Here is a 27,331-nt window from a genome sequence, read left to right as displayed (position 1 = left end):
ATGTAGATAGTGATCTGCCAAAAAGTCTTAACTCCAAAGTATCCCAACCAGCAAAATTCCCTTTTGTAGCCTGCTGCCAATGATGGAAACCTAAAAACACACAATATACTCATCATATAATATAAAATGTATTTGTATTTATCAGCAAAAGGGTCCTAGGAATACAACCAGTGGGGGCTCAAACTGATGGCTGAGGAGAAGTGACTCTCTCTCCAAACCCCATGTCCTTCAGGGTATCCTAGAACCCTGATGGGGAGATACAGCAGTCTGGCTCTGGGAGAGTACTTGATACACTTAAAATGTATTTTAACCATCCTCAAGATTTGATCATCTCAAGGGACCAGTAGTTTAAGCTATTCACACCACTTTTTGGTTGTCTGAGTATAAACAGTCATCAATGAACTCTAAGAGCTCTCTCTAATGTTTGACTAGTGGAAAACATTGGTCAAGTCAGGTGGAGTTTTATGCAGCTGAGTTCACTTGAGGTGTCCTTCATGCACATCCTTGTTGAATGTCTTTCTTCTGCTATAGCTAAGGAAATCACCTTTCATTAACTGCTGAATAACCTACAAGTGTCTAATTCTGTCCCAATAATGAACTAAAGGACTGGCCCGGGTCATATCCAAGCCAGAACAACTTCAGATGTGGCATTACTGCTAGATGTGTCCTCACCTGAGTTATCACTAGACTGGGTCCTGATGGTTACTTCTTGCTGGATGCTGTGATGACACAGCCTTGACTCTGGTGCCTGCCTCTCTTGACTTTTCAGACTCACAGAATCATAGGCTCCAATCTCCGTCACCTAAATGAAAAGAACCAATGCAGAAGCCACAAGCTGACTTCAGTGTGGGGAGGGCCTAGTGCCTCCTCCTTACTGCATCTTTCCCCTTCTCTCCTCAGAATGTTGACAAATAGAAGAGAAAGGCTGAGGCTCTGATCAGGAAGCACCTTTGGAATGAACCCCAACCAATAAGACAGGCTCCTCTACACCATATGGTTAGCAGAGTAGAATTAGTTAAAGTCTACCCATGCTCCAAGGAGCTTCCATTACCCATGGAAGTCCATCACAAATATTCATGAAGCTTATTTCCTAGCCTCTTCCATGTGGCAGCTGCATCTGCAGCATTTTGGGAATACTTATAAGGACGGGGCTCAGTGACCAGTCCCCTGTGAAATATGTAATTATAAAACAAAAGCCCTATGAATTTGAATAGCTATACTATAGCAAGGCAATCATGTGAAATAGTCTTAAAGGCTTACTGCAGCACATCTGTCCTAACTAGCAGTAGGATGCTACCTAATCCTGTTGGAAAAAACTTGCTGACAAATGTGTCTCATTTAAAGAAAGTCATTGTTTAAAGTAACTGAAATGTCTCAACCTGTTGCTTGGAAGTAGGCTGAAGTCAACGTATTCCTTCTCTTGCTTCACCAAGAATGCCAAATATAGGATTTTGACTCAGTCTGTACATTTTTTTGTAGTTTCAGACAACTCTGTCTCTTTCTCCAACTTTCTTCCTCAGGGGACAATATAACTGTCTTAATGAAAAGTTAAGATAACATAATGTTAGTGATCTCTCCAAATACAATATTCCTTAAAATATGTGTACATCTTCTGATGCTTTCTTTTGAAAGTTTAGAAATGTAGACTGGGCATAGACAGCACTAACTCCCACCTTTCCTGAGACTTCTCCTTTTCTTCACTTTTTTTCTCAGCAGCACGTTCTAACAGAGAGTAGAGTATATTCTCTCTTTATTCTTTTCTGAGTTGTCACAATAGATGATCACAGTATTCTCTCCATTTCCTCTTATTTATTTTTTCAGTAGCAGTTGGCAATAGAGAACACTCCAGTATTGGTCTCCCTAGAGAAGGAGCTAAGTACACACACACACACATACACACACACACACTCACTGCTTCAGGGATTAGAAGTGGAGAATATATGTTGTGAGCTCTGATTATCTAGGGATGATATGTGGAAGGAAGGATTCAGCTTGTTCTCCTTGTCCCCAGAGGGTAAAAAGTCGTAGCAAGGAGCTTTTAAACAATTAGAACTGTCTGAAAGTGGAGTAGGCTGCCTTATGAGGTAGTGAGTTGCCTGTCACTAGAAGCATGTCAAGCTGGATGACTGCTTGTTGGATGTATTGTATCAGGGATTCCTGCTTAGGTATGGTTTGGACTTGATGGTAACTGGCACACATTCCATCTCTTAGATTCTGTGATTCTACTTTCAGCCTGGAGAGGAAAAGGCTTAGGGAAATACAGAAGCTGTCTTCTAGTAATTGAATGGTTCTTATGTGGAAGACAGATAAGCCTTTTTTTTTCTGTTCAAGATAAGGGAAAAGTTTTCTAACAATCAGAGCTGTTCAAAAATTGCATGAACTTCTTTGAGAGAGACTTTCCAGTAACTGGAGGTCTTCAGTTAGAGACTGGTTAAATACTTGTTTGGGGATTTGTTGTTGTTGTTTTTAAATAGCAAAGAATTAAGTCTCAGGTTTCATATTTCCAAGTATACACTTCTACCCTCCTGTATAAGTGTCCTTGTTGTTAACCAGTGTAGGACTTAGGAACACAATGCCAATTATTAAAGATGTTTTTATTATTTTATTTATTTACATTTTATTAAAGATTCTTGGTTTATGTAGGGATTAGAATAGACTGCCTCTGAGGGCTCTATTTGGATCTCCTGCTCTTAGGATTTGGAAAATAGAAGTAATATCCTGTCCTTCTGGTACCCTCTTGAGATTATGGTTGATTTGAGGGAAAATTATATTAGCAAATCACTAACACCTTTCTCAGAATGGTCTGATGTCTTGGGACTCTGGTAATCTTAAATATGTCATGGAAGATGACATTATTTATATAAATGGACAAAATGATTGTACATTTTCTTAACATTAATTTAGCTTGGAAAAGAGTGAGGGAAGAATTAACAGTCCAAATATATGATAGGTTCTTCTACAAAGATTAGATAACTCTGACCTTCACCTTCTGTTTGATTAAGCTATATTAATAGGTTTTTATTAAGCATTAATATGTGCTCTAAACTGATGTTACTTAGTCTTTGTGCAATGGGCTTATAATCTTGGAAGGGACAAATGAACAGGGTTGGTGAATTCCTTCTAGGAACTCTAGTCAATTTCATAACAATTCTAGGGAAACTCACATATGCTAGGTAAGAGATGTTCTTTGCCCAAGACCTTTTCGTGGTTGTTGGAGATATTCTAACCCCTGTGTCAGGGGGTTCCTCCTCCCTTAAAGGACCTGGCAGGCATTGGAGGATTTCTGACTTCTCTGGCTTATTATCCCCACGTAGACAGTCTGAGGACTTCAGTATATGATAGCGCCTATACCTAAAGTATAGCTCACACTTTCCTTTACAAGCACATAGGTTCACAAGGCTCAAAACACGAACAGATTTAACTATGGGTTAGGGGAAACAGAATTCATATCAGAATCTTTAGAAAACAAGAGTGCAAACCAGTGATCAGCCTTCCTCCAGAGACCTATTACATAGCCTAAATTACTTTGGGTAGGGGTCCTGAAGGGGTTGCCCAAGGATCATTCTTGCATGTCTGTTATAGTCTTGTCTATAGTTTGTGATTACATGTGCAACACTCTTTCAACTGTACCTCATTGCCTCTAGACCACATTTTTTCCTCTCCACTCTTGTTTCAAGGGTGTTGAGAAAAGATTTGGCTAAAGTTCTTGCATGCACACTTAGCCTAAAATTATTTTATATGATTGAAATGGCTAACTGGTTCTTTATTAAGTAGAAAGTAGACCTGTCTAATGTGATACAATATCTACATAGAAAAAGTCCCTTCTGCACTAAATTATGATCCTAGCTGGACCAAAATTGGGAACAATTCTCTATTAACTTAGAAAGGTTTTCAGTCCCACCTGATCCCACTCTTTTTTTCCCCTCATGGAGCTAGGGCCTTCTTGCAAGTATTTTCATCTTTGAAAACAAACACAAAATAGATTTATTATAACCACATGAAACAGTTGTGGACAAGCAGATAGACAGCCAGCTTTGGAGTTAGGAAAACCTGGATTTAAGTTCTTTCTTTGACATATACTAGCTGTCTGACCCAGGGAAATTAATTCATTTAACCTCCCAGAATCCCAAGAAACTCATTAAGACAAAGAATTGCAGAACAGACTCTGGTCTGCATTGGTAGAGGAAGTTTTTCTATACTAATGAAATGGCAGTTCCAGTTCCTCAAAACACTGACAAAAAAACCAAACACTGTATAAACACACACACACATATATGTGTGTGTGTGTGTATATATATATATATATGTTAAAGAAACACGACTAATTTATTAATGCTCTTGCAGGGTTGTTGGGTTTTGTTTTGGTACTGCAGTCATTTCTCCATATATGACCCTCCCCAGAGTCACCCCTTTCGAGAAAAAAAAAAAAAAGAAACCCAAAAGTCAGTTAAACAAAATCAACCACCTCAGGGATGGTGTCTGCCAGTATATACCACATTTGAAACCTGTAGTCGCCCAATCCTCTCCCAAGGGCAGCAAAGTGTGCTTCATCATTTCTTCTTCAGGACCAAGACTGGTCATTGCATTTAGTTGGGGTTCAGATACCCTTCAATCTTATTTTTGCTTGTCTTTTTGTAGTGATTGTTGTTCTAGATCTGTTCTTTTCATTATGTATCAGATCCTAAAAGAAATAACTACTTCTCTCAGTGCAGTTTCACAAAGTATTTACTTCCCCCATGTATATGACTTGAACTCTTGAGATCCAAGAATGAAAACCTATAAAAATTAATAGGAACACACTGAGGAGAAGCTGAATAATTTACTGCCACTGAAAAATTAGAATAAACCCCAATAGGACAGAAATAAAGATAGATATCCGTAGAAATCTAGCAAACTGTCTGTAAAAAATGTTGCTTCCGTCCTGTCGATCCCAGTAAATTCATTCCCCAAAGCTAGTAAACATTTGTATCTCAGGGGTATTACACATTGCCATCTTTTATACTTTAGACACATTCCAAGACAGATGGAATCTTTTTAAAGGTTTGTATGTTTCTTCAAATCTTGGAAAGAATATTAGACAGTTCTCATTTTCACATTGTTTACATGCAATCTGGGAAAGATTGGGGACTCAGTAAGCTGAAAAAATATGGGCCAATGAATCAGTGAAGAAGATACCACCACAATCTGTTACTTGGAAGGAAATGGAGAACATATGTTGTTCCAATTCATTCTTCAAGGCCTATCTCAATTCTCACATGTTCCATGTAACTTTCTCTGACTATGGCAGTTTGTATTGGTCTCTCCTTTGAACAGTTTAGGACATTTATTGGCACTATTTGCTTGGTACTTATCACACATAACAATTAGAGCCTCTGATCTCTAATATTTTTTAAAAAAGATTTATTTATTTATTTATGGAGGGGGGAAGGCAGGACAATTGGGGTTAAGTGACTTGCCCAAGGTCACACAGCTAGTAAGTGTGTCAAATATCTGAGGCTGGATCTGAACCCAGGTCCTCCTGACTCCAGGGCCAGTGCTCTATTCACTGTGCCACCTAGCCACCCCTCATCTTCCTTCTTGATGGAATGAGAAAAACCCTTTGTAGTATTATGAGCTTGTTCACCACACACTCAGTTATGGTCTTAAAGTTCTGGAAAGTGACTTATCAGGTGCCTGTGCAGAGCAGCCCATTACCTAGTAGAAGGAGAATATGTCTATAGATCAGTGTAGTGTTATAGGAGTAATACCCTAACTCTTGTTCCCATACAAGTTAAACTGTTTTTATTCAGTCATTTTCAGTCAGTTCCACTTTTTGTGACCTCATTTAGGATTTTATTGGCAAAGATACTAGAAGTGATTTGCCATTTCCTTCTCCAGTTCATTTTACAGAAGAGGAAACTGAGGCCAACAGGGTGAAGTGACTTGCCCAGGGTCACACAGCTAGTAAGTATCTGAGGCTGGTTTTGAACTTAGGAAGATGAATCTTCCTGACTCCAGGCCCACAGCGCTCTACCCCATGATGCTCCTAGCTGCCCACAAGTTAGACTAGGTTTCCATAAAAGATATTGAGGCTGTCTTGGAGACTTGATTGATTCAGAGAACTAAAGGCTCATGCAGTTTGCATCACTTTCTGGCTAAGTATCTCCTTTTTGTTAATTGTTGAGTTGTCTACAATTGTTTCATTTTACTCCAATATTAAACTAAATAACCACAAGACTGGCCTGAATATAATTTTGGCCAATATAATTTTGTCCAGTTGATCTTTCCTCAAGATAATCGAACATCTTTAACATCATGGTTTTTACAAAGACATAACAAGAACTGAAGTATAACAACCTTCAGAATCTAGGAGCTCACTCTCCTTTATCATCCACCTAGTCCTTGGGCAGAGTGAACTCAAACTTAAAATAATGACTACCTCATAATCTGTCCTTTTACCAAGCTTATGTCTGAGAGTGGCGTGGCCGATGCCACTTGGTCCCTCACTTTCAGGTCTCAGTGTCTGCTTGGTAGATTCACTGCTGGTCTGGGTTGACCCTCAGGGCTGGGTCCTCATTTTTGGACTCCAGTTGCTATATTTCTTGGAGCTCATCGGAGCTTTTGAAGCTCATTAGATCACATTGTTCCATTCATCTCTGATACTCATTCACTTAACATCAGTAAAGAGTAAACACAACAGAGAGAGGATAAACAAGGAGTGGCATAGGTTCATGGCCACATGGTGGTCTAGGTAGGAAGATAAGAAGGAGGGAAATTTATGTCTTTTCAAGCATTTATTAAGTGCCTGCTGTGAGTCAGGCACCATGATAAACACTTTGCAAATAAAGTATCATGTGTTCCTCTCTACAATCCTGGGAGCTAGGTGCAATTTATCATACCCATTTCATATTTGAGGAAAGTGAGGCAGACGGAGGTTAAGTCACTTGACCAGTAAGTGTCTGAGGTCATATTTGAATTTAAGTCTTCTGACTCCAGACCCAGTGCTCTGCCTAGTACACTCTAGGCAGCTAGAGGAAGGCAGCAATCTGCTGATCCTTTTTGACATTTCTATGTTCTTTCCCTACCCAAGGACTTACAGAAATTCTTCCTTCTCATTAAAAACTGCCAAAGGAGAGAATTTTTCTATTTATGACTTTTGCATGCTGGCCCAGTGGCCAGTTAAAAGGCTTTCTGTAACCATACAATAAACATCAGGAAATAGAATGAATACATACTTTTATGTTCTTAATCAGAGAGGGAAAATGCCCCCCATCACAGATTTTCAGAAGCAGCCTAACTAAACCTCCATAAGGTTATACAGCAATGAAGACATATTGGCATGCTCTAAGGACTGTACCCTCATTAGGCTATTCCCCCATTACACATTTAGAAAAAATTAATGAACAAACTAGATTATACATTTAACTACCATGGCTATTGTTGACCTAGTCTATTCCCTTATTCTGTACAATCATAAACTGTTATATACTCTGCCCAGCACCAGAGGGAGCTCTTGACTAATGCTAAACCAAAGCTCATGAAGCAAGTCATGTGCTTTTGTATATCTCCTAGCATCTAGAACATTGCTGGGCACACGACAGATGTTCAAATAATATTCGTTGAAAGAACGGATCATCAGGTGGATGGAGGCATGGATACTTGGATGGGTGGGTGGAGGGGTGCATGGAAAAAATTGCAAAACCTTGCCATGCTAAGAAGTACCGTAGCTCCCCTCACTGGTAAGCAAGTGGGTTGGTGCTGACGCAGACCCTCCTAAGAATGGGAGATCCTTGTAGGAAGGAGCTTTGTCTTTTCCTGTAGCTCAATTACAGAGTAAAACGGCAACAACAAAATGATTTCTGAAATGACCCACCAAGAGCCATTTAACTTTCTAGATCTATCAGTAAGCAGCACTTTTTGTGCGGGGATCCTTTACTGTTACTCTGCTTGGATCAGTAGGGGATCCTAATATTACCCATATTAAGTAAGCAGAGGAAAGGAAGGACAGAGAATCTGTGTACAGGACTAAAGACTTTGAGTCTCATTCTTAAGGTTAGAGTCTTAGGTTTAGAACTGGAAAGGACCTTCGATGTCATTTAGTCTAATCCTCTTATATCACAGACAGGGAAAGTAGTTTTAGAGTGGTTATGACTGGCCTAATGTCACTGAGGTAATATGTGACAGGTGGGATTTGAACCTAGATCTTCTGACTTCAAATCCAGTGCTCTCTTCCACTTTGTCATCTTTCCTCAACCAATTAATACTCAGAAGGGCAGGGGCTGGAGTCCATTTTCCCTGAAGCAGTTCAGGGGCATAGAATTGGCACAAAAATCTTGTGAAGTATTCCATGGGGTGGATGATCCGTTGGGGTGGGAACAAGGTCATTCTTTAGTCTCCTCCAGGGGTTTGGGCAACATAGCAAGTAGGGACTTCCCAGCAGCTTAACTTCCATTTTTGGTTCTTGGCTACAGTGCACATATCTGTCCCCTTTTCTCTGGTTATGAGGGTGGTCAGCATTACCTTCCACATATAGGTGAAAGGAAAGAGGTATTTAGAAGTTGTTCTCTGTAGAATTTGCCCCAAATTTCAAGGCACTTTACCATTTACTAATCAGTGTTTGGCCACTGCACCCAGATGGCCGTGGAGGAGAAAGTGAGGCTGGTGACTTTGCACAGACCTCCTTCACTTAAATCCAATTCACTTGCATGTCATGGTCTCACCTCCCTGATGTCATGGTCCTCTTCAAGAACAAAGGACAAATAGCATGTAGTGCTTTTAATGAAACAAAGACCCATATTTAAAATTTTAAATGTTATTTATTTTTTTGCCATCTTTGCCACTCTGACATTAGGTGCTCATGAAGTCAAATTTAGGCAGGGCACCTTCTTGAGGAACTTTGGGGCATTTGTGGGTATCGAGAACCTGAGGCTGGGGGCTCATGATAAGGGGAACTGGAAGATCTGGGTGGGGAAGAGGCTTAGAAAGGGATTGTAAGAAGGCACTGAAGGCCAACTGCTTCACAATTGAGCCCAGGCTAGAGCAGGTCAATCAGAATAATGGACAATCCATCTATGTTTTCACTAGTCCTTGGTTCCTTTCCTACATGGCAAACTCATTTTTATTTTTTAATTTTATCCAGAAACACCAGACCTTTGCTATGAACTATTCAAATTATCCCAGAGAGGTGCCTTTGCCATGAATAAACATAGGAGATGAGGTGTGAGAAGAAAAAACAGTGATCAATTACAGACCTTCAAACCCCACCAAGATTATGCAAGTTTAATGGCTGAATGAATTTGAAAGAGAAGCACATAAATTGAGCTCTAATGCTTTTCTGGCTGCACTCATAATAAAATACTGTTAAATTAATTGCCTCTTCAAGTGCTTTCACAGCAACAACATTGAGCTACCTTAGAAACTGAGCTGAACAGGGAGGAGAATCTCATTAACCTTTTACACACTGTCTTTTTCTTCAGTGTGAAATAAAAGCAAGACCATCATTATTTAGGGTCATAGCCTGTTATTGTCAGTGCTCCAACGTGGACGAGGGCAAAGGGCTGGGAATTTTTTTTTTGAGTTCATATTTCTATGGCAATTCAATGCTACTGGCAACCCAGAGAATAAACAGTCAGATTCTCTGGTCCTCAGGGATGTTTTTTGGTTTATTTTTGTTTTGCTTTTTGGAGGGCAGTTGGGGTTAAGTGACTTGCCCAAAGTCACATGGCTAGTAAGTGTGTCAAGAGTCTGAGGCCGAATTTGAATTCGGGTCCTCCTGACTCCAGGGCCGGTACTCTATTGACTGCACCACCTAACCGCCCTTTCAGGGGTGTTGTTTTTTTTTTTTTTAAAGCAATTGGGGTGAAGTAACTTGCTCAAGGTTACAAGGCCAGTTATTTCTGGGTGTGGTGCTAAGTATCTGAGCTCGGATTCGATCCCAGATTATCCCAACTCTGGGGCCAGTGCTCTTACTCGCTGAGCCACCTGGCTGCCCCTCAGGGGTGTTTTTGAATAAAATGGACCTACTAGTTGACTATTACCCCCTGGTGTGGTGATTGCCACCCTTTTGGAAAGAAAATAATAGATTTCAATAAGCAAACAAGTGAAGAAGAACACTAGCCCCAAGCCCCCAGAGTCATTATGCCCAAGATTTACAATTGAAGACATAGGTTGGCTTCCTTCCCACCCATCTTCCTGGCTTTTAAATTTTATTCATAGAATCATAGATCCAAAGCTGGAAGAGACTTTGGAGTTATCTACTCTAACTTCCTCTTTTTACCGACACCCAGAGAGATAAAAGAGGTGACTTGTCCAAGACTTACTACACAAGTAATATGGAACAGAACAGGGATTTAAAAAAGCTCAACAAAAAACAAAAGCCTCTCACCCTCTGAATCCTGCCCTCTAGAAAAAAACCCAAAAGCAAAAAACAAATCCAGCATCTTTCCCTTGGCACGATGTTGTTAATGAGTTAGAATCCAGAGGTCTAGAGAGAAATGACTTCCTCAAGGTCACGAAGTAATAAATCTTTGTTCCCCTAAACCAATTATTGATTTTTAAAATTTCATTCTTTCAGGCCAGCTCTGTCCATGCTGGTCATAGAGTCAGTCAACAAGCATTTCTTAGGTGCTTGCTATATTCTAGGCACTGAGGAAAAGGAAAAACAATCCTTGTGCACAAGGAGCCCAGGTTCCAGTGTGGGAGACAGTATCTAAATAATTAGGTACATATTAGATATACTGAGACAGAGTAGATAGAAGGTAAGCTCCTTCCTTTTGGGAAAGGATGGGTGGGCAAACAGATGTACAGTTGTAGGATGGAGGAAATACTGAAGCCCTGAAGTTTAAGTGACATGAAATTAAGAGGAGAGTAATTGCCTTGATTTCTAATTACCATCTTCTCTTCTTTCTCTCTTGGTGGCCTTAATAACTTTCCATGGGAGTTTTAATGAGGATGACGGGGGTGGGGGGGACTGACCAATGAAGGCCAAGATATTCTCTATTTGCTGCCAATCCAACACGTAGAGCTTTGGAAACTGATTAAGGCTATTATGAGATTGTAACAAAAAGCCTCCTAATTGGTTTCTTAGTCAGAAGGACCAATAACTCAAGGTGGGGCTCTGGAAGTGAGTTCAAGTACCAAAGACTGACATGCCTGTCACTCAGGCCTTTTCCCCTTTTCCTTCCTGGCCATGAGTGTGAGCAGGGCAAGAACTGCTGTCATCTGCTAAGTGGGAGAGATTTCCCAGCTAACATATTCATGAATTAATACATGGTGCCTTGGTTTCTTCAGTATTTATTCTTTTCTGATCTTAGGAAATTTTATTTTGAGAGGAAAATGCTGCAAGAACCAAGTGACCAGTGAGACCTCAGAATCAATCAAAGTCATTAGAGATTTCCAATCAGCAACCAGAGATAGTAATAGCAGAAGCTAAGGAGCCAGGCTATCAGTCAAGTGACCTGCTTGGCCCAGGCTAGCAGTGGATTGAGTCATTAGCTGAAAAAACGGTAAACCTTACCCAAGAAAAAGATTCTGTGAAAATTAGAATAGAATAGAGATCAATGACTCTATGAAACAACAAGAAATATTAGAACAAAATCAAAATAACTAACCAGTGTGGCTACTCACTTTTTGACATCTAATCTTGCAGTCCTCGAATTGGGTGAGATTCTTCCTTGGACATTCATGGAACTCAGGCTGGGAAACTCCCAAACAAGTGTTTCCTTTTATACAACAGATCTTTTCCTTTACATTTCAATATCTGTTTTTATTCCTTGACCCTCAGGCATGCCCCCTCATTTCCTTGGTGTCAGACTATTACATGGAAAACAACTTTAATTTCATTTAACAATTTTTCTAGCTCATTTATCAGATTACTTCATCAAATTTAGAGGTATGCTTCTAGATTGGGGTGGGGAACCTGTGGCCTCAAGACCACATGCGGCCCTCTAGGTCTTTAAGTTTGGCCCTTTGACTGAATCCAAACTTCACAGAACAAATTCCCTTAATGACAGTATTTATTCTGTAAAACTTGGACTCAGTCAAAAAGCTACACCCACAGACCTAGAATACCACATGTGGTCTCAAGGTTACAGGTTCCCTACCCCTCCCTGTTCTAGGTCATAGAATCATAGCTCTAAAGCTGAAAGGGGACCTCAGATAAAATTTCATCCAACCCTCTCATCTTAGAAATGAGGAAACTGGGGCCCAGAGATTCTAAGTAATTTACCTAAGGTCATACAATTAAGTAAATAATAGAATTAGGATTTGAACTCAGAATCCAGCACTTTTTCCATTGTTATCACAATGCTTCTCATAGGTAATAGAAGTAAGGACATGGCTTTTAACCCTACCAGGATAAAATGGATTAGAATTCTACTTAAAAATAAGCTTTCCTTTTTATGAAGATTTTGTATCCCTCAACATAAAGAGAGACAGTCCCTTTTGTACTGAAGCACGCTAGTATATGTATGTATACACATATATACATATATAGTACATATATGTATGTATATATGTATGTCATTGTTATTTTTGTTCCTTTTTGAAATATGAGAAGTGGGTAAGATGGAAGAGTCAATTATAAATGTTCATTTAATAAGGACTTAATAAATCATCAAGGTTTTGAAGGTGTGTTCCTTCATGTTTCCTGTGACACATGTATATTATACAATACATATATGTTTTTGTATATATATGCATGTATGTGTAATGTATGTACAAATGTGTGTATATATGCACGTACATGAATATGTAAGGGACGGCAAGATGGCACAGTAGATAGAACACTGACCCTGGAATCAGCAATACCTTCACATCTGATCTCAGATACTTACTAGTTCTGTGACACCAGGTAAGTTACTTATCCCCATTTGCCTTAGTTTCCTCATCTCTAAAATGAGCTGGAGAAAGAAATGAGAAACTGCTCCAGTATCTTTGCCAAGAAAACCCCGAGTTGGGTCATGAAGAGTCAGACATGACTTCAGTGACTAAACAATAACAAAATACCACATACAATACATATTGTATATACATATATATATCATTATATGGCTAAAGTTGCATTTTTGCCATTATGTTTATCACAGTAGAGTTGCCTTTGGGCAATTTTGACAGTTCTCGTTAAATACCATTCTACTATTCGTCAGGAAGATGACAAAGCAGTATAGTTCTCCCCAACAGAAAGGCAAAATAGTATTTTTTCCTGCCATCTCGTAAAATACCAAGCCAAATGAAAAAGCTTATACAATGACAATGAGTAGCTTTGAAACGCTCTTTTACAGACGGTGACAACCATCAATAGCTCTCCTATTCAAGAGACATGAGAACTTTGGACTGAAAACCAGAATACTAGAGTCTATTCCTACCCCTGGCCTTTAATAGTCCTGTGACCTTGTTAGCAGTAGTGAGACCTCTGGATCTCAGTTTACCCACATGTAAACCATGGGCAATAATTTAACTATTACTTGTTTCCTAGGGATGTTATGAGGAACAAGTACAATAATATACTTGGGGAAGCTAGGGAGTGTCATAGTCTACACTGGGCCTGCAGTCCAGAAGATCTGATTAAAATCTGGTCTCTGACACTTACTAGCTGTGTGAACCTGGTCAAGTCACTTAACTTCTGTCTATCTCAGTTTCCTCATCTGTAAGATGGAGATAATGATAGCACCTCTCAGGGTTATTGTGAGGGTAAAATAAGATAATATTTGTAAAGCACTTTGTACTTTACAAGAAAAACACCTCTTCCAAAACCCTTGTCATCATTTAATCTCAAGGTGCTCTAAAAAGACAGAAAACTCCTGAAATTTATCTTCTAGCAGATGAATATGCCACAAAGATTTAGGATCTCAGCAGAGCCATGAAATCTAAAAGTATTTTTCTTCCATCAATGTAAGAATTCTTACAATTACTTTGTAAGATAATTATCTTTTCTTTAATTTTGCTTTTTGGAGGGCAATTGGGGTTAAGTGACTTGCCCAAAGTCACATGGTTAATGTGTGTCAAATGTCTGAGGCTGGATTTGAACTCAGGTTCTCCTGACTCCAGAGCCAGTGCTCTATTTACTGTGCCACCAAGCCTCCCCTAAGATAATTATCTTAATAATAGCATTTTCTTCACTTATAGATATGAAAAGATACTAACATGGAGAATTAACATGATCAGCTTTCTTTTTTTTTTTTTTTATAAGCAATCGGGGTTAAGTAAGTTGCTCAAGGTTACACGGCCAGTTATTTCTGGGTGTGGTGCTGAGTGTCTGATCCCAGGTCATCCCGACACTGGAGCCGGTGCTCTTACTCTCTTACTCGCTGAGCCACCTGGCTGCCCCTGAGCAATTGGGGTTAAGTAACTTGCTCAAGGTTACACGGCCAGGTGTTTCTGGGTGGGTGCTAAGCGTCTGAGCCTGGGATTCGATCTCCAGGTCTTCTCAACACTGGAGCCGGTGCTCTTACTTGCTGTGCTACCTGGCCGCCCCTACATGATCAGCTTTCACAAACACATAGGAGTTAGAAGAGGTATTAATCTAGCCCAGGGAGGGGGAATATGCGGCCTCAAGGTCACATGTGGCCCTCTAGGTCCTCAAGTATGGCCCTCTGACAGAATCCAACTTGTTCTGTGAAGTTTGGATTTGGTCAAAAGGCTGCACTTGAGGACCTAGAGGTCCACATGTGGCCTCAAGGTTATAGGTTCGTCTATCTAGTCTCATCTGGCCTCCTCTGCAATCCAAGAATGCCTCTGATGATATCTCTAACAAATGATCATTTGAATTCTGCTTAGTGATAGTAAGCTCATACATAATAAGGAAGCCTGTTGCATTTTTCATAGCTCTAATTGTTAAGAAGGTTTTTATGGTTGAATTCCTATCTATTTCCTCATAGCTTCCATGCATATATTCTAATTCTGTCTGTGGGAGCAAGCTATTCCTTCCATATCAGAATCCTTCATGTGTTTGAAGATAGGGATTATACCTTTCTTCTATATTGTCTTCTTTTATCTTCCTCCTCCTCCTCATTCTCCTTTTCCTCTTCCTCTTTCTTCTCCTCTTCTTCCTCCTCCTCCTTTTTCTTCTTCTCTTCCTCTTCTTTTTTTAAAGCAAGTATACTTCAATATTTTAATGAATTAATGATTTCATCCATGTAGACATGGTTACGTATGTCCTCAATGATATGTTTGATATGACTTTTCATGTGCAAATCAATCCCAGAAATTTGCATCACCTACTTATTCCCACCATGGATTTTTTCATTGCTTCCTGAGTTGTTTGCAATTTTGATTCTTCTGTGATAATGGTGTCCCATGATTCACAGGCACACAGCATCGAAAGGAAGAATACTGGTTAAAAAGGGGGGTGCTCACAACCGGGGCTGTTTGGGATCACTGGAAGCATTGTTCAATTTCCCAAATGCAACTCAGTCCCCATTAAGTTCTCAGCTGAGCTCATTGTCTATCTATGGTATCTGTCCAAGATATATACATACATACATACATATAACACACACACACATATATACTAATGGATTAACTCAATGGGCTGCTTACCCATGTAATAACCTGGACAATAGGAATTCTTCAACTATTTTTTAAAATTTGTGGATTGCTAGTCCAACTTCTTTTGAATGAATTTCATTGACAAATGTTCAGCATGCTGCTAGAGTGAGGCTAGAGAAAGATTGGCACACTAATATACTATTACATTCTAGTACTTTATTGGTGGACCTGAGGATTAGTCCAACCATACTTGAAAACAATCTGAAATCATTATTTTTAAAAAGTAACTAATATGTCCAAACCTCTTGACCCAGATATTCCATTAGGCATATACCTCAATGTGGTGAAAGATAAAAAGAAAGGTTCTATAAACAAAATATTCATAGCAGCACTTTCTTGTGATAGCAAAGAACTGGAAGGGAAGGAGATGTCCATTGCTTGAGGAATGGCTAAAAAATGACCTTAGAGATTCTGCACTTACTTTAATTATGCTGGCATTGCTCAGACATTTTTGGAGCAAGTTGCCTGCCTTTAGAATCTGTGACACATTCTTTTGAATATTTTCAGCCTTGGCACATCTTCTTCCTTTATCGTAGATTTGATTTTTGGAAAAAAAAGTCAAGAGCCATTTAGAGCCAAGTGTGATGAATAAATGTTTCTCACATGAGCTGCTGCCAAGCTAGACCTCCCCCATCTTGTACTAATGCAATTAACTTTTAAAATCTAAATGCACTACTAACCGAAGTTTAACTTATATGTAGTACCTTATCTTTATCCTGTTAAATTTAATCTTTTCAGAATCTTAGAGTTGGAAGGGTCTTCAGTGGCCCACCCACACCTGGACAAAAATCCCCATCATCATCATAACTAACATTTAGACAGTACTTAACTATGTGCCAAGCATTGTGCTAAATGCTTTCTAGTATACATGAGGAGTAGTCATCCAGTCTTGGCTTGAATTGATTCACAGAGGGAGAGCTTACTCTCTCCAGAGACACTCTATCCCAGTTTTGGATAACTCTAATCAGAGCTACAACTAGGAATTTCTGTACCTTGGTCAAGTACCACAAACCATTTGGGCCACGAAAGACACTTAGTTGGGGAGGAGGATTGTGTTGACCTGTGGGAGATGGCAGAGAATCCTGGACACCATGGGCCACTGCTGAGGTGCCTTCCTAACCCCAGTCTATCTTTTACTCACAGAGGAAGCAGGACATCTGAGTATCTTCTTAGTTTAACTAATTATTCTTCGAAGTTAGGAGCTAAAGTATATATTTGGCATTTTAAAAGCCTGATTACTAAAAGATGGAGGTGGAGTGGTACCTTTATAGTAAACTAAGTATATACTTTTGGGGGAGGGATTAAAACCATCTTCCCTACTCACGGCCATACATAAAAAAAAATCCCTGAAAGTATCATGTTAGAGATGGAGGTTACCTCAAAGAGCACTGAGTCCAGGGGTGTTAAATACACAGGCTACCAGCCCCATGCAGCAAAACTCCTCAGCATGGCCAGAACCAGATTAAGAAGTAAATGGGAAATATTTAACAAAATAAATACAACTACCATAAAGCATAGATAATGTAATTATGTGGTTTTCTAAGTCAATGTGTGACTTACAGGGATCCTTATATATGGTTTAATTGTCCCCATTTTTATTTGAATTTGACACCACTGACCTACTCCTGAACTTTCATTTTATAGAGTTGTGGCCCCAGAGAGAAATGACCAAGGTTATAGAGGGAGGCTCGGTCAACTCTTACTGATATATACCCGAAGCTAGAGGGGAGTCAGAAGGAGCTCAGATCTCATAGAGCAGAGGTGGGGAATCTGGGGCCTTGAGGCTTTATGTGGCCTTCTAGGTCCATGAGTGTGGCCTTTTGACTGAGTCCAAGCTTTGCATAACAAATCAGGATAGCAAAATAGTATTCCATTACATTCACATACCATAATTTGTTTTGTTGTTTTTCAGTCGTTTCAGTAATGTCTGACTCTTTGTGGCTCCTTTTGGGGTTTTCTTGGCAAGGGTAGTATGGAGGTTTGCCATTTTCTTCTCCAATGCATTTGACAGATGAGGAAACTGAGGCAAAGAGGATTAAGTAACTTGCCCAGTGTCACACAACTAGTAAGCATCTGAGGTTGGATTTGAACTGAAGTCTTCCCGTCTCTAGATGTGGTGCTCTATCCACCACACCAAATATTATTTATTGGTACCCCCAACCTTTCCAAGTCTTTTCTTTTTTTTTTTTTTTAAGCAATTGGGGTTAAGTAACTTGCTCAAGGTTACATGGCCAGTTATTATTTCTGGGTGTGGTGCCGAGTATCTGAGCCCGGATTTGATCCAGGTCATCCCAACACTGGAGCCGATACTCTTACTTGCTGCACCACCTGGCTGCCCCTAAGCAATTGGGGTTAAGTAACTTGCTCAAGGTTACATGGCCAGGTGTTTCTGGGTGGTTGCTAAGTGTCTGAGCCCGGGATTCGATCTCCAGGTCTTCTCAACACTGGAGCCGGTGCTCTTACTCGCTGTGCTACCTGGCCACCCCTCCAAGTCTTTTTTAACACAAAAAAAGCTTCTATAAATATTTTTGTAGATGAGTCCTTTTCCTCTTTCTTTGGCCTCTTTAGGGGTCAGAGTTTCTTAAACCAATTGTGGGCAAGACCATTCCCAGTCCTCATTGTCCTCTCAGTGCCCTTTTAGCTCTAAATCTGGGATCTTATGAATAAAGATCCCCGATCAGGGAGATGATTTCTACCATCCTTTTGGAGCTGGAAGGTCTTACTGAGTCACAAAGCTATTCTTTTCCATTCAGTTAGATTCACATTGATTAAGCACCTACTTTGTTCTAGACTGGGGCTTCTTAGCCTTGTTTGTGTTGTGGATCCCTTTGGCAGTATGGCAAAGCCTTTGGACCCCTTCTGAGGAATAATTTTTTTTTAAATGGAAGGAAATGCTAAATTTCAATTAGAGGTTGGTAAAAATCGAGATATAATTTTTTTCCTCATCTAAGTTCACAGATCTCTTACAATCTGTCTCTAGATACTTGGTAGGGAGTCTTGGAGCTCCACGTTCAGTTCTGGCCAATAGAGGTATAAAGATAGATAGGACTCTCTGCTTTCAAGGAACTCGCAGTTTAGTGGAGGGAAGGACAAGTGTATAAATAATTGTGATTCAAAGGAGAGTGTGATAAGTGCAAAAGAAAAGTCCAGGCAATGTAATACGAGAAATTTTAGTTAGGGAGAGATCATTTTTTTTTAAGCAATTGGGGTTAAGTGACTTGCTCAAGGTTACACAGTCAGTTATTTTGTGTGGGTGCCAAGTATCTGAGGCCGGAATCGATCCTGGGTCTCTCGACACCAGGGCCCAAGCTCTTACTCACTGCTACACCTGGCCGTCCCTAGGGAGAGATCATTTTTACCTTGGGGGACAGGTGTGGAGGTGATCAGTGAAAACCTCATGGAGATGTGGTATTTGAGTTGGGCACTGAAAGAAGGGAGGGAAAGGGGCGGCCAGGTAGTACAGTGAGTCCCAGGGATGACCTGGGGAATAGAATCCGGGCTCAGACACTTAGCACCCACCCAGAAACACCTGGCCATTTAACCTTGAGCAAGTTACTTAACCCCAATTGCTTCAAAAAGAAAAAAAAAGAAGGGAGGGAAGGAGGGACCTCCCTCAGCTGTCTGTTATTGTTTGTGCTTTGTTTTCAGGGAGGACGAATGACGTCATGGGGTGATGTCTTAATTTGTGCACAAGCTGGATATAAGTGAAGCAGAATTGTACAAAGTCATCAGTCTCACTCTCTCTTCCAGAGCCATCAAAGTTCAATGACAAGACAAAAGTCAAGATGACTGGCAGTGGCCTGGAATGCTCTGGGTGACCTTGGTATTTTTGAGGTCTGACCAAGCTCTAAGTACTCCACAGTGCCTGCTTCAGCCCCTTCATTGCCATTGGAACAAATTGTTCTTCTCTGCCCCTTCTGCTGGGGGAAATCTTCACACACATTGGGTAGACATCCCCCTGACTCATCAATGGGTTTGAAGCCTGTCAGTTATCCTCAACCTGATATAGCCCATCTGCCAAGACAGTTTTACTGGGGTGTGGCTGCTGTGCATGGTATGGCTTCTTGCCACCACAGATAAGAGTGGAATTCCCTGGAAACATCAAAGGTAGATGAGTAGCCCTGGAAAGGGCTCAGCAAGCCCTCATATTCAAGTCACTAGTCCTCCTGACCACCCTATTCACCTCTAGTTGAAGACTTGATTCTAAGTCTAGTGCTCCTTCCCCTTCACCAGATTGCCACTCTTGATTTCAGTCATTCCCTGTGCCATATCAATAAGGTTTTGCATCTAACTTCTGTGACTCAACATATTAGCTCTCCCGGTTAACTTCTGGTTATCTGTGGAATTGAAGAGATTGCCCACCATTTCTGTCTTTATCTAAGTCACTGATAAATGCAACCTAGTATAGATGATGAGGGATGGCTATTACCGTAGGTTCATCAGGAACTCTGATCTTGATCTTAAGACCAGAATCTGCAATTCAGTCTGGAAAGAATTCAACTCAAGCCTAACTGGAGTCAGAATTGTAAAAGTTTATTATATGCCTTACATCGGGCAAGGATCCTTAGGGGACCTTCAACCTCGAAGGCGTAGAATTAAGATTTATATAGAATCATCCATAGTAGAACCCTTGCCAATTATGCTAACTAGGTGATTAAGGGTGGGATTAGGGAGGAGTTAAGGTGGGGACAGTGTTTAAAGGAACATTCATCTTTAATGTAACTATCCATGATTCACTGGGAAAAAGCCCAAGGGGGGGCTACCTGCAGGTGTGGTTTTAGGCTTGAAATGTCACTAAGTCGGCTAGTGGTCAAGGGCTGACTAAGAAGTGCCCAGTCTGCCACCCATTAGTGTCACGTTTGACAAGATTGATGTCTGGAAACCAAGGCTAACAGAGACTCAGTGTGTGGATAATAGGCTAAGGAGTTAACCCAGAGATAGGGTCCTGAAGGATTCATTGAGGCAGCCAAGGAGTCAACCTAGAGATAGGGTACCGAAGGATTCATGGGGGCAGCCGGACACTATACAAGGGGGAGATAATAGTTGCCTAAGCTGGAATGTTTATAGATACAGTTAAGGATTCATAGGAATAGGTTGTTATTGTTCCAAGCTGAGATAGTTGTTGCTGGGCAGAGTTATTGCTCTGAAGCAGGGGCGGAGGTTGTGGGGGAGAAGGGGCACAGTTAATGCTCTGAGACTTGGGGGGGGTAGTGTGATTTTACAAACTGGTTTTACGGACTGATGTTACAAAGTGGTATTACAAATAGATTTTATAAACATAGATCCCAAACACCCCATCATTGATACTGCTAACCTAGTATAGGCACACCAGGAGGAATATCTCTTTGGGTTGATACAGATCAATTGATCAACATTATCTGGGTACAATTGTCCAACCAATATCTTACTGATAGTACTATTGCCCCTTTTCTCTACCTTCTTTCTCTTCTGGGATCAAAAGACCTAAAATCAACAGAGAGAGCAGTGGATGTGGAGTCAAAGTACTGAGGGTAAAATCTGTCCTTTGAGTTGGACAAGTCACTTTATGTCTCTGGGTCTCAGTTTCCTCATCTGCAAAATGGGAAGTTTGGAATAGACAATCACTAAGATCCTTTCTAGCTTCAAATTCTATGACTAAGGAGAAGAATTGCCGTTCAACTGCTATTTTCTAACTTTGAGCTTCACAACCAGAATATTGACTTAACTATGAAAAATGGAGCGGTTGAGATAATGCCAACAGAATACATACCATCCTTGTCTTCTCTTTAAAGAAGCTTGTGTTGATTGACTGAGTCACTACTGTGAAATCACACGTGGCATTACATTTTAACCACTATGTAAAGAAGACTGTTTCATAATCAATGATCAGGACACTGCACCCTCAGCTTTGCTCAGTTTGTTTTCATTTTGTTCAAAATCCTGTTGAGATGAAGCTTTATATCCTGGGAATCCTTTTAGCTATTGTCTGGCAGGAGCAGCATGTCATCGCATTTCAGAGGTAACAGTAGAAGCTGGACTGTGGTGAGACGTTTGCCCCTCTCTCTTCCAGTTTGCCCTATATTGAATCAAACTAGTGCATAGGACTAAGGAATCTGATACTAAAAGCCCAGGCAGGTTTCTAACTATGCATATTAATTGCCCCCAGAGTTGTAACAAGAAATTTTCAAGAAATTTAGGACAAGTGCCACAAGCCATCTCCTAGGGCAAACTGACCTCAGTTGATGGGGGGACCAAGATCTGGGATGAAATACAAGGCTTGGGCACTGAGGGGGTGGGACAACAGGCCAGGAACTACTATTTAGTAGCTTCATATTTTATTATTCTTGCTAATTAGGTGCTGAATTTTACTAATTCCATGATGCACAAAGATTACAAATCTGTCAGCACTCTCTAAATTTATCTCCCTGGAGCAAAGTCCCAGTCACCTACCCTAGTTATGGCTCTGGTTATCATGAGTGAAGTAGTAGACTTTAATCTAATCTGGTGCCCTTAGATTCAGTGTCCTCGTGGTTTTAACTCCAGTTTAGAAGAGAAGAGAGAAAGATCCTGAGAAAATATGGAGATTAAAGAGATATAGTATTTAAAGGAAAAATGCAATAATTGAAGCCCCCAACCTTCTCAGGCTGACGTGAATGTTTCCTAGTATCATATTTAAATGGAGGTAGTTTGAAAATGGGATGCTGAAGTGGGGGAGAAGGGCATAATGGAGGAGGCAGGTAATTATAATAATAGCTCATATTTGCATAGTCCTTTAAGGTTTCTAAAGCACTTTCTTTACAACAGCATTGTGAAGCAGGTAGTTGACGTTTTATAAACCCCTTTTTATAGCTAATGAAATAGCCTCTGAAATAGTCTGTAATTTTCCCACAACAAGAAAGTACCAGAGCCCAAACTTGAACCTTGGTCTTCTGATCAGAAGCCCTGTACTTTTTCCTCTATTTAATATAGATTTGGATTGTGTAGTGGGGAAAGCATTATATTGGGACTCAGGAGACCAAGGTTTCAGTCTTGCCTCTGCTACTAACCAGCTGGCTATGTGATCCCAGGTAAATCATTTAACTTGTTTGAGCCTCTGTAAAATGTAAATGAGGGACTTTCCCTGTGAAATGAAGTTTCTATTAGATAATCTCTAATGTCCTTTCCCAGTCCTAAAAGCCTATGATTTGTAACATACAAGAGTAGGTATTTGCCTACATCTAATTCATTGCTACCTTAAGAGCTGGAGAACCATTAGGGTTTCACAAGTGCCATGATGAGATAATATAGACAATTTCGAGATCCATATTTTTGCCTCTTCTAATTATTTGTGGCATTGGTAATTCATTTTTGTGTATAAGAATATACTACATTAAATTTTTTTAAATTTGAAATTTCATCACTAGCATTAGTAGTAAGATCTTGTCCCAATTTTTTGGGTCTTTGGCCTTATTGGACACTATAGCAATGTGATGGGTTTATTGGACACTATACCAATGTATACCAACTTTATATTGTATACCTAATCTGTTCTATTGTTCTTAATCAATACTAAATAATTTTGATGATTACTTTTTTAAAATTATATTTTCATATCTGGTACTGCTAGGCTTTCTTCCTTCCTGTTTTTCCTCCCATCACTTCCCTTGAGATTATTGAACTTTGTTCCCCCAAATTAATTTCATTATAATTTTTTCTAGTTCTATAAAGTAATCCTGTGATAGTTTAATTGGTATGGCACTGAATAAATTGTAGTATTGTCAATTTTATCATATTCACTCAATCCACCAATTAACAATGTATATTTCTCTGATTTCTTTTTAATTTATTCTTATTTCCATAAGGAATGTTTGGTGTTTGTATTCATATAGATCCTGAGTGTGTCTTCACAATAGCTCATTATTGTTTGCATCTTTTTCTCGTTCTCCAATCTTAATTCCTAAATTGGGACTTTATATTAACTCAGTCTCTGCACACTTTTAGAGGGAATGTTAGAGTCTTGTCTAGTTCTGGTCTGCATTATCTAGGGTGGTGTCACTGTATTTTTTGGGTTTTGAGAACCGTGTTCCATGATGGGTGAGATATGATTGAAATAACTGAGGAAACAAAGGTTTGAACTTCTGAGAACATTGATTTAATTGCATAAGAAATCAGGACCAGGCATCTTACCTTGGCACTGGACCCTGAATACAGGGGGAGACAAATTTTTTTTTATGTATTAAAAGAAAACAATTAACAGGATCTAAACTAGGATACAAGATTAGGTAATCAAATTTTTAATTGGAGAAAAAATTAGGGGCTTTACAATTTGGGAGGGAGAGAGCAAATAGGTATAATTCCCTGATTTCAGAAAAAAGGTGCTCCATTTCCTCCTGCCCTGTGTCTGTATTCAGTTAAAGGAACAATAACTGATTGACCAGTATGTGGCCAGTTTTCAGATAAGATGTATTGATTGCTTGACATGTATAATTGTGGGAAAACTCCTTGTATCAATCTTTAATCCTGACTGAGTTTTTGTTTAAGGGTTTCTAAACCACAGGTGGAGATAATCCAGTTTCCCAGCCAATAAGGGATGGCTTCGAATAATGCAATAAACTTACAATTCCTATAATTGAATAAAATTTTCTCACGAGATAGAAATTGGACTAGACCCTTAACAGGAAGGGAACTGAATTAGATCCAGAATTGAGTCACAAGATGGAGTCAGTGTGGTTCACTCAGTTTCCACATTTTGCATAGTTCTTCAAGGAACTCAAGATTGGCTCAGATTAGTGAGCTGCACATTTTCAGCTCACCCCAAACCAGGAGTGGGGAAACTGCATCAATAAAGGATTTGTTCTGTAAAATTTGGATTCAGTCAAAAGGCCACACTGAAGGACCTAGAAGGCCACATGTTGTTTTAAGGACACAGGTTCCCCACCCTTGCCCTAAACAGTCTGATTTAGGACATGGTCTGAAAGCTGCCCACCTTGTCTGAGCCTCGAAAGTCTTGATTCTGTTTTGGGTCTGTGCAACCCAACTATACAATTGTACCTACATGGAGATCCAGTACACAGATGATGGCCACAATTAGCCATTGACTTGCTAAAAGGCTCTGTTGGTTCAAAGTTGGAAGCCCCACATTCCTTTCTTCAAAGACAAATATTCCTTTGTCTTGGTCGCTCACCTTTCATCTGAATCTTTGTTCTCTCTCTGGGATCAGAGCTCCTCTTCTGATTGCTCTGTTGGATGAAGCAGCTTCTCTACTATGCTTCGACCACCGAAGCAGGGTTAACTCTTTTAGCTAACAGTAGCCCTAAGCCTGGGGTTTACAGAGATTCCCAGGTCTATTGGCTAGGAAGAGGCAGCAAAAAACTTTCAGTAAAAAGTAGTCCCTTTAAATCCTGATATCTTCAAAGCTATTCAGGTTTTGTCCTCAAAAGACAGAGAGGTTTTTTTTCCCCTTTCTATTCATAGGGGGGACACCATTGGGAAGCCTTTAAGGAACTTCTCCTATCTCAAGTTATAGTATCAAATTCAAATAGAAATGGATTAGGCTACACATTCACTTAGAAAACCACAAATTAACCCAATCTATGTATTTATCTTGTAAAACATTTCACAATTACATTTTAATCTGGTTACCTCCTCACTTAACCTCTTGTATCCAGCAGACCATGAGTTTGGCATCGCTGAGCAAGACAGTCTTTTTTCCAGTTAGCTTTCACCCATCACAGAGTTTTCCTCCAATCAGATCACCTCCCTGAATCAGCCCCAGAACTTCTAGTTAGCTCCAATCAGCTTTGTGTGGTGTCTCTAACTAGCTTTTTTCAGCTTTTCTGTGTCTTCTTGACATGACTTCTGATCTTTTTGTTTGTTTTGTTTAAATGAAACCTAATAGACTTTTGGGATTTTGTTCCTTTTTTGTTTGTTGTTAGTTATCAACTACATTTTTCCTTACATCTATCTCCCCATTCCAGAAAATTGTCCCTTACATTAAAGAATTTTTTAAAGAGGAAGAATAGAAAAAAAATTAAGCAAAACACAAAGGATCAGAGTTAGGTCTCTTCTTTTATCTCTTCTTTCAAGGCCAAGCTTGGTTTGTATAATTTTCAAATATTAAATTTTGATTATTTTGTGGAAGTTGTTCTATCCATTTAGATTGTTGTAATCACCGTGAATATTGCTTTCCTGGCTCTTCTTACATAATTCACATAATTTATACATTCACATAATGAATACAAATAAGCATGAAAAGACTTACATGAACAAATACACATCAAAGAAGTCTCCTGATCTCTTTTCTTATTCTGATTCCTAATGCCTCAAATCAGGGATTCTTCATATATAGAGGGACCTATTTCTAATGTAGGTTGAGAAACTCCAAATTCATATTTTTGTCATATAGGAAACACAGTCCATATACTATAATCCAATAGTTCTGAACTTTTGATTCAAAATTTCCTAGCAATAAACTTTAAAGTCCTGAAAACGATCATATTAAAATGAACTGTTGGGAAACAATGTGATATTTATTTGTAATATCTGTCAATAATTTTGTTTCTTTACTGCTTTCACTCAGGTCCTCTCAGCACTTTTATTTGAGAGGCTGTTTTCTCTCTTGGGTCCTCAGAACTGTTTTTCTCCTCAAGCTGCTTTTCTCCGTGTTCCATACAAAATAGCCTTTTGCTGCTGCTTTAAATAAAATGGCCACTTATGAAAATGCCAGTATTTCAGGTCCAGGAAAGTGTCTCATCAAAATATACATAGAGATCTTGTCTTTGGCAATGAACATTGGTGAATTGTTGCATTGAATTGCAGTGCTGATTTTCAATTACCTGAAAAGGAAATCCTGCTGTAAATGAGACTACAAATTCTTCTTCCTTAAAGTGAAAATCAGCTCTTTACGGAATTCTTCTTTTACTGAAATGGTATGGTACATTACTGAACAAAAACCAAAAATAAACAAAAAAAATTCCAACATCTCTTATTTTATTAAGAACAACAGGATTCAATTAGTTACTTCTCAGGGTGAGACTATAAAATCTACTAGAAAGAGCTAACAGCCTGACTTCTTCCTAAAGCTTTTTTTTTTTTTTAAGTTATTGTCTTCCCTGCTGTGATATTTTCCTAATAACCTTTAGGGACTGGTGCAGTCTCTTAGTGGCTGATTTGTTGTTGCATTTTGATAAACCTTTTCAGTGAGATGCCCTGGAACAAGAACAGAAAAAAGTTTTAAAGACATCTATACCATATGCCAAGAAGAAGACAGCCAAAGAGCTCATATATTCAAATAGTTATTTGCTTTTAAAACTCCAAATGCTGCAATGAGCAGAGATAAAATGCTAATGAGAACCTTGTAAACAAAGTCATTAATTGTACTGGGAAATGGTTGCCCAAGTTCTGGCTGGCAGCTGGGGCAGCTCACAGAGTTAAACAGAAAGAAGGAAGGGGGAAGGGAGGAGAGACTGAGAGGGAGAAAGTTGGAGAGGGAAGGAGAGAAAGAGATCGAGAGAAAAATAAAGGAAAAGAGAGAAGAAATACATAATGTTCATAAGATTCAGAACTGGAAGAGATCTCAGAGATCATTACTTCACTTTGCAGATGAGGAAACTGAGGCTCAGAGAGGTTAAATGTCTTGTGCAAGGTCACATAGGTAGTGTCAGAGAAGGGTTTGGAAACAAGGTGTTCTTTCCCCTAGACTAGACTATATTGTCTTTTTTGGCAGCACAGATTCTAGGCATGTTAAATTTTTATCTGACTGTTGAAAATAAGACCATGTAAAGACCAGCTTACCCTCTTCACTCAGTTCCTGTAGTACCAAGCTCTTCTTTTTAAAATTTATCTTTAA

General features: G+C 39.6%; 1 protein-coding gene across 1 annotated transcript in view; it reads left to right on the top strand.

Moving 5' to 3' along the window:
* The first annotated feature begins 21,452 nt into the window (after positions 1 to 21,452).
* CPB2 (carboxypeptidase B2) overlaps positions 21,453 to 27,331 on the top strand; it is a 56,715-nt gene continuing 50,836 nt past the window's right edge. Inside the window, exon 1 of the mRNA XM_069068836.1 lies at positions 21,453 to 21,523. Coding sequence (XP_068924937.1) covers positions 21,453 to 21,523 — 71 coding nt within the window. The remainder of the gene's footprint in view (positions 21,524 to 27,331) is intronic.

Source organism: Petaurus breviceps, unplaced genomic scaffold, assembly GCF_028583685.1.
Source record: "Petaurus breviceps papuanus isolate PSGF00001 unplaced genomic scaffold, PetGlider_PUasm1.0 90769, whole genome shotgun sequence".
NCBI classification, from domain to species: Eukaryota; Metazoa; Chordata; class Mammalia; order Diprotodontia; family Petauridae; genus Petaurus; species Petaurus breviceps.
Note: the sequence above shows the minus strand (reverse complement) of the source record. Positions and strands in the feature narration are given on the sequence as shown.